The sequence below is a fragment of the Erigeron canadensis genome, chromosome 7, assembly GCF_010389155.1.
Source record: "Erigeron canadensis isolate Cc75 chromosome 7, C_canadensis_v1, whole genome shotgun sequence".
In the NCBI taxonomy this organism is placed as follows: domain Eukaryota; kingdom Viridiplantae; phylum Streptophyta; class Magnoliopsida; order Asterales; family Asteraceae; genus Erigeron; species Erigeron canadensis.
The window spans coordinates 33,120,372-33,128,899 of NC_057767.1; the positions used below are offsets into that span (position 1 = coordinate 33,120,372).

The 8,528-nt window shown below is 34.0% G+C and overlaps 1 protein-coding gene across 1 annotated transcript; it reads right to left on the reverse strand.

The window, feature by feature from the left end:
- Positions 1 to 671: 671 nt before the first annotated feature.
- LOC122606887 (chaperonin CPN60-2, mitochondrial) lies at positions 672 to 7,239 on the reverse strand. Its single transcript, XM_043779773.1, has 18 exons — positions 7,103 to 7,239; positions 6,969 to 6,993; positions 6,144 to 6,254; positions 5,451 to 5,610; positions 5,143 to 5,318; positions 4,937 to 5,032; positions 4,255 to 4,359; positions 4,069 to 4,155; positions 3,901 to 3,990; positions 3,707 to 3,787; positions 3,550 to 3,618; positions 3,379 to 3,456; positions 3,200 to 3,295; positions 2,639 to 2,738; positions 2,432 to 2,535; positions 1,873 to 1,978; positions 1,135 to 1,213; positions 672 to 1,039 (listed from the first exon to the last, which is right to left on the reverse strand). The coding sequence occupies exons 1-18, from the start codon at positions 7,138 to 7,140 to the stop codon at positions 934 to 936; spliced, it is 1,707 nt and encodes a 568-aa protein (XP_043635708.1). The 5' UTR covers positions 7,141 to 7,239; the 3' UTR covers positions 672 to 933.
- Positions 7,240 to 8,528: the final 1,289 nt, after the last annotated feature.

The following is an 8,528-nucleotide window of genomic DNA, read 5'->3' on the forward strand; positions in this document are numbered from 1 at the left end:
CTTCTAAGCCGACATTAAACTTTGTAAGATTTGTAACATACAATTTGTCATCTTTGTCACTTAGATGAACCATCATGGACTCAAGTCTCCTGAATAGAAGTTATGAATCTTATACGTACCTGTATGTAGCATTTGTAACACCTTAGACCCTCATCATTGTTAAATATTTTCTGTCCAATTTGTAGATATTATTATATAACAGATAAAATTCAATAGAACATTTGGTACCCCTGACCAAGTCCTCAGAACCACAACCTGATGTCAACATCTGGCAGGACCAGTTATACAACCAATCATTGGACGCACGCCTAACTAAACCCTCAATTAGATGTTGCAGTTTTAACCAAATCCGAGTCGCTCTAACTCTAAATGGTTTAAAACTGAAATATATATTAGAAGTAAAAAGATATCATACAAATCAAGGTCAAAAACCACGTTAAGCATCGTTACCACAAATAACTTAAGAATAAGCATAATTATGTTAAAGATTACCCGGTATACCTCTTATCAAAACTAGCCAACCCTGCCCAGTTTAAACTTGATAATGTGGAACAGTTAACAATCCCATATTAAACCGGCCACTTAAAATCAGCCCACATTACACTAGGCTAAATATAGATCTCTACAAGCACAAGACTGTGAATACAGAGGGTAATGTATATAACATCGAATTTATTGAAGGATATTTCATTTCATATCACCAGTTCAAAAATTCTGTTACAATGTTGTAAATTCTAGTCGATGATTATATGATAATTTGCTAAGGATCATATATATAAAATAAAGAAAACCCTAATAGCTCAATTCAGTAAAGAGAATGGATGTAAACAACCATTACCAAACACTATTTTGATTCGTTGTACAGTTTAATTTCTCAAAATATGAGGAAAAAAATGATAGGCCTCGTTACAACGTTAAGAGTTACCCTTCCTTTCAGTAGTCACCCATTCCCATTCCTGGACCCATTTCTGGTGTTTCCTTCTCGGCCTTTGGAAGTTCAACAATTACAGCTTCCGTTGTAGTCAATAAAGATGACACGCTTCATATAGCAAGAAGAGAAAATCGGGTTTTAAACGTGAAAAAGGAAAAGTGTGATTATATGAAGGGACGTAAAATATTAGAAGATAAAGTTACCTTGCAGCATCCACTAATGCAGTCCTGATCACTTTCAAGGGGTCAATGATTCCTTCCTTGACCATGTCTACGTATTGACCTATTTCCAAGATAATAAGTACTCGTCAAAATCCCATTAAGAGCATGAATGCAAACAAAGATGTGTCAAGTAGAAATCAAGAGAGCAAGCATTTACTCTTTTACCAGGGATGGTAATTTCTACACATTTACTCATGAAAGAGTTGATTCAATCATGTATTTTTATGGGTTACACTAATAACAAGAACATATGATGAAAGTAATAATGGGTGGGAACACTCTGGTCCATGTACTGTCTTGGTACCTAGAGCGCACACCGCATAGAAATTAGGCCCGGTAAGTCACCATCCTCACACATGGATCACAAGATATAGTTTCTCCACTTGCCTTTAGCAAGTTTCGAACCTGTGACCTTTAGATTATAGTCTTCATCTATGGGCGGATGGGCCTATGTGGGCATGTGGTCACTTGATGATGGTACCACTAGCTTAGCTTGTTACTGTAGTTTTATATGTGCTAATGAGTTGATTGTACATAAACTCCAATGCAATACAAAAAGTGTTTAAATGACACTAAATCCCAACCAACCCGTTTTCACCCAACAAAACACTAACCTAAGCAGAATCACTTTAGAAAGAAAAAAAAAAACTAACCCCTTTAACCTACTCAAAACATTTGCGTGTTCATATAAGGGCATGGTGGAGAGAGAGAGAGAGAGACCTTTAGCAGCATCATATCCAAGATCAGGGTTATCTTGCTCCAATAGTTTTCCAACAATAACAGCACCTTCCACTCCAGCATTGGATGCAATTGTGTACACCGGTGCCTTCAAATAGATAACCAAAGTTAAACACCAAGTGATAGGATCCCAAGGCTAGGAACCGTGTCAGAAAAGGATCAAATAATTTTATTCCAGGAATGTTTATTTGACACATTTTTTGGCAGGAAAACATAAGTAGTGGACAAGCAGTTTTAGCTACTTTCAAGGAGCAGTTATTTAGCAGACTTCTTATAAATATCCTGGTCATCTACTTTGTATTGTGTGGTTTTAATATATTAAATTAGGATAATTTTACCTTAAAACTGGAGATTTGCCATCTCAAATTGGCTATTATCTTGTAATTCCCAGATTTATCATACAGTTATCATTATTTAAATTCTGGGTTCTATCACCAAGTTAGCCAATGACGGCAAGAAAACTAAAAATTCAAGAGCCCAAACGACAAAAAAAGCACATACTGAAGTCACGAGTTTTGGTAGATGACTACAAAGCATATACCTTGAGAGCATTTTGAATTATTTGAACACCAATCTTCTGATCAAAATTGGCAGTGGGAAGATTGTCCAGCTCCTTGGAAGCATACAGAAGAGCAACACCACCTCCTGCACATAGACAAGTTACATAATTAAAAAACAAAAGAGATACTAACTAGGCATGGTACGAATAGAGAAACATAGACTGGGATAACACATAGACTTGATATACCGGGTACAATTCCTTCTTCAACTGCTGCCTTTGTAGCATTCAAAGCATCAGTAACCCTATCCTTCTTCTCACCAACTTCAGCTTCACTGGCTCCTCCAATCTGATCAATGCAGAAATTCACTTGTTATTTTCATTATGAAACATAGGTGCAAGATCAAACAGCATAGGTACACTAAAACAAGAGGTGACAAAATGGGTGTATAAGACAGGTTGGGTAATGTGCTGAAACAGGTTTGTGTCAAAACAGTAATTACAGTAAGTTTCACATCGGTCACCTGAAGTTAGACCGTCCTGGAAAAAACAATTAATGTATTGAATACGTTTATGATAACAATATAACTGAATACCAATTCAGTATATTCAATACAAAAGTAAGAGCATATAACCATATAAATGCCGTTTGGGTGAATTTGGAACAATTTTAACTGTTTTAACTTGCTACAATGTATTTAAAGTTTCAACCTATTTGCACGTTAGATTTAAAGTAAAACAAGAGATCCCTCCCTTTTTTTCAACTAAATCAACCATAATTAGCACCTCTAATTAAAACAAAATTCAAACCTTTAAAACAGCAACACCACCAGACAACTTAGCTAATCGCTCCTGGAGCTTCTCCCTATCATAATCAGAAGTGCTTAATTCGATTGACGACCTTAACTGCAACAGCACAAACAGTCGTCGTTAGGCACATGATGAACAAGCAAAAGAGAACGTCAAAAGAAGGTAACTGAAGTACAAACTTGTTCACATCTTTCTTCAATGGCTTTCTTGTCACCAGCACCATCAAGAATAACTGTATCATCCTTTGATATTGTGACCTACATTCATAATATATGATTCAAACATTAGCGAATATTGCATATTTCATTTGTAATTTAGCAAAAGTAGTGGGACGAAAGCCAGAAATTTACCCTTTTGCAAGTTCCTAGCATTTCTGGAGCCATTTTCTCAAGGTTCATGCCAAGCTCCTCGGTTATGACCTACAATAAATTTGTAAACAAAACCAATAAAAATCAGAATATGTAACTATAGGACAAGCAGAGTCCAAAGTCAGGCAAAAGAAATCACCTCTCCTCCGGTGAGAGTTGCAAGGTCCTGCAAATTTGACTTCCGGTTTTCACCAAATCCAGGAGCTTTGATAGCACAAACCTATAAAACAACATATATACAATTAGATTGGGAGAATAATGCGAAGGAAAAAAACAATGATTCTATATGCTCCACATCCCAAATTCATAAAAGAATTGGATAAGTAATGATACCTTAATACCGGCACGGAGTTTGTTAAGAATGAGAGTGGCCAATGCCTCACTTTCAATATCCTCAGCAACAATCAACAGTGATCTTTGATTCTGGAATGCATAAATGTAGTAAGCTTGTTGTCCAGAAATAACAAGCATTCAATATTAGTTAACGCTTAAATTCCATACCTTCAAAGCCAGCTCTAGAACTTTAACAATAGCATTTAAGCTGGAGATTTTCTTCTCATGTATTAGAACCAAAGGATCTTCCAATTCCTGTACAAGAAAGGAAGGATTGTCAGGGAAACGTTATACATGGAAGATTATACAGAAAGGAAGGCCCATAAAACAAACGCAAAGAGTTCTATTGCTTACACATTTTTGGTTCTTTGGGTTGGTGACGAAGTAAGGTGATATATAACCTCTGTCCAACTTCATTCCCTCGACCACTTCCAATTCATTGTAAAGCGTTTTTCCATCCTGCAAGAACCCCGCATACATTAAACACAACTACTTTGAAACCGAACAAACATGGAAATATGAATCATTTTGATCACACGAGGAAATTCATCTCTATCAAGCATGAGATACTATTAGATGCTAAAAAGTAGAACCCATAATAAAGGAGAAAAGTGAACCCTTAATGTAGCCAAGAGATAAAAGACAGTTAACAAGCAAAAGACACCAGTAAAGGTAGGGTCACAAAATAGACAGGTTGACAGTTGTTTTTTGCAAGCAGGTCAACATAGATCAGATTGGTCAAACCAAACATACACTATTTCAATTTTACTTGAAAGTGCGATACATTGTTAAAATGATAATATTCTTTGAAAAGGGATCTTAAAAGTTATATGCATATGAATACATTTCAAATTATTTTGAACACATTCGACAAGGTCAAAAAACACATGTCCTTTCTCAGTGACCCTTCAACAACAAACCATAACCCAAATCAACCCACTTGCATAAATGGGTTAAAAGAATTATCTGAAACTTTCATAAGCACAATCATTGTTTGCTTATAATCCATACTTGCAAGAATACTAGAGGCACTTACGGATATAGTAATAACACCCTCTTTGCCAACCTTCTCCATAGCCTTGGCAATAAGCTCACCAATCTCCCGTTCTCCATTTGCTGAAATGGTTCCGACCTTATTATTGGGTCACAACAAAGAGAAATTAAGATTAAATTAATACACTCGTCTACTTCAATAATGTTTAAGTGTAACAAATCCAATTCACCGCAGTAAATTAATTGAACCTGTGCTATTTCTTCAGAAGTACTGATCATTCTAGCTCTACTTTTCAAACTTGTGACCACTGAATCAACAGCCATAGTAATCCCACGTCTAAGATCCATGGCATTCATTCCAGCTGCAACTGACTTGCAACCTTCGGAATAGATGGCACGGGTAAGAACGGTCGCACATGTGGTACCTGGAAGATCAGTACACCATTGCTTAGATCATAATTCCTGTGTGCCGGGAAAAAATCGCTCCAGCCCACAACTTCTACTTGAATATCGTCGCAGCTTTATGAAAATGATTTGCCATGAAAAACAAAACTCACCATCACCAGCTACATCGTTAGTGGCATTAGCAACTTGCTTCACAAGGCTAGCACCGACATTCTTCACCCTGTCTTTAAACTCAATACTTTTTGCCACGGTGACACCATCCTTTGTCACCTTGGGAGCTCCATAACTTTGTTCTATCACAACATTACGTCCCTATAAAATCATCAATTAAAATTAGTTACTAAATATGAATCGATGCATCAAAAAGAATAACACTTCCATCAGCCAGACAACATCCTTTTCTGGCTCATATAATAAGACATAATCTTCCATATAAAGTAACAAGATAACTGCAACCTTCATCAGATTCCGGAAGGCAACTTTAACAGTGCATGCAAACCATATATTTTAATAAAACACCAAACACAGATATGGAAAACAAATACAGTCGTCCCATCTCAGCACAAGGCACAATGTGTGGATGTTTGGATTTGTGCTTTGGAAAAAATCATATGAATCCAAAAACATAAATCAGAATCAGGTAACAAATAGTAACATGACACTATCAACTATCAACAAAGTCAAGATGTTGTCATCTACATGTTTAAGCCCGTTCATTCACTCAAAACAGCAATAGCTAGTCTTTCAAAAATCACACATTTCACAGTAAATTTCAATCATTGTAAGTCACCATAACAACACAAAACACGATAATCACAAAAAGGAAAGGGTTCATCTGAATAAACCTTGGGACCCATTGTGACTTTTACAGCATCAGCAAGCTCTTCGACACCCCTAAGCATCAACGCTCTGGCATCCACTCCAAATTTAATATCTTTTGCAGCATAGTGTCGAATCTGAATCACAACACACATTAGTCATTTACATTTTCACCGATACAAAAATAAATATACATAGTTTATAACTATATAGCGCATACATGCATTCAAATCCAGTTAGAACTAAACAACCGTAAACATCTGTGAAAATACATCGATTCCAAATTGGTAAAAGGAATTTTCAATCTGTAATTTCTATCTATATGTAGCATGTACTAATGTATGTATAGAAATCCACAATGTATATCAGAAAAATAGGTTTTCGCATCATAAAAACTGGTTTATGCATCAAAAAAATCCAAACTTTGCATATCGAATAACACTTAGAGCAATGCAATGCACATTATAAACTTTGAGCCAAAACAGCGAATCATCAATAGATCTCACATAAACTTCATTCTTTTTTTCCTGAAAACACTTTATTCGACAGCTATAAACAGCTCCAACAAAAATATTTTTTAAAAAAAATTACAAACCATAAACCCCCTTGCCTTCTCAAAAAGTTCATCTATTTTTTATTTGATCATGATCAGATAAACAAAATTAAAATATTTAATAAAAAAGTAACTATGAATCAAAGTTTTAGTTAATCAAAGATTCTGCCAAAAAAAATCTTATATGATCATGATTATATATCTTTATTTATCTATACAATATACATAATACATACATGAATATATATATATATATGTGTGTGTGTGTGTACATATATATATATAACTGTATGTATACCTGCTGAGCATTATTTCTGGCGATCCTGAATACAACAAATAAAATTAAAGAAAAATTAATAATAAGATAAATATGATAATATAAGTATTAATAATTACAAATATTTAAATGAATATATGGATTTCGAAACTGACCGTGATTTGGAGGCGAGATTCGCGGCAAGACGATACATGATGGCGGCGGCGGATAAATTAAATGAAGAAGAAGATGAGAGACTATGAAAATGAGTTGCAGAAGATAAAAATGCTTACAGAATAGATATAGATAGATATAGAGATTTATAGTGAAAGAGAAGGATCTAGAATAAGACTGAAATTATTTATTGGTATATTGTTTAGGGTTTAGGGGTTTGGAGAAGAGCTTTTACTAGACGACGTCGTTTTATGACTTAATTCTTATCCGTTTTGGGTTGGTTTGGATAATTCAAAACCCGTCCACAAAGAGACTAGTGGTTGGACCAAATGTAACCAGGGGTGTAAAAAAATAACCGAAAATCCGAAAAACCAGACCGAACTGCATGATCCATAACTAAAAAAGCGAAACTTAAAAAAACAAAAAACCGTATAACGGTTCGGTTATGATTTTTAAATTCCACTACCCATAGCTAACGGAACAGAACCGAATTTTGATATATGCCTACATATAACCATATATGTATATAGATATGCATTTGTTTTAAATGAATACGTCATTTACATATATATATTTAGGGGTGTTTGGCCTAGCTTTTTTTTTTAGTTTGTGCTAATTAGGTTCTTGCTTAACTTTTATAAGCTTATAAGCTATTAGCTAGTGTTTGGCCTAGCTTGTAATCTATAAGTTGATAAGTTTTTTTCAAATGTTTCTGTTAGCTTTTTTTTTATTTAGCTTTTGTAAATAAAATGACCAAAATCGACATGATTATAATCTATCACATTATTATATATCTACTTTGTGTTTGAGTTTTTAATAGTAAATTTTAAGTCAATTTTGTTACATAATTTAGCCTTAACATAACAATCAGATTCACAAATCCTTCTTGAAGTGACTAATATCAAAACAATAATCAGGTCGATAACTTTATCAGTCAAAAACAGCCATTGTGTTAATAACTTTAATCCATTAGTAGGCCTAGTTATGAATATTAAAATATAATACCAATAACAACTTAACATATAAATATGGTTTAATAACTACTTAAATAATATTATTATATAAAATTATCTAAGTATCTCTTTTATTTTAAGCATTACCATCAGGGTTTTTTAATTAACATTACGATCTAATAATAATAAGGATAGAATCAAAATCATCATATTTGTTATTTAATTGAATTTTCATAAAGCCTAAAACTTAAATATACTTTTAAACTTGTGATTGTGAATTCAAAAAGGGGTGTATTGAGAAGATGATAAACAAATAATAGTTACGATAATTAAAAAGAAGGGTAAATGGGTCTTCTGAGTTTATCCTTATAAAAAAAGCTTTTGTCTTGTATTATAAAATCATTGTTCAATTGCCTTTTATAAGGTGGCTTATATACGCTTACAAGCCATAAAATAAAAAGTTTAACCAAACATC

What these genes read in the sequence shown, in the direction of transcription:
- LOC122606887 (XM_043779773.1), bottom strand. Translation starts at nt 7,140, where the DNA reads ATGTATCGTCTTGCCGCGAATCTCGCCTCCAAATCACG. An exon ending in AGGGTGTTATTACTATATCC is followed by an intron (nt 4,360 to 4,936) that starts GTAAGTGCCTCT and finishes GGGTTCTTGCAG; the next exon opens with GATGGAAAAACGCTTTACAA. An exon ending in TGAAGAAGGAATTGTACCCG is followed by an intron (nt 2,536 to 2,638) that starts GTATATCAAGTC and finishes GTCTATGTGCAG; the next exon opens with GAGGTGGTGTTGCTCTTCTG.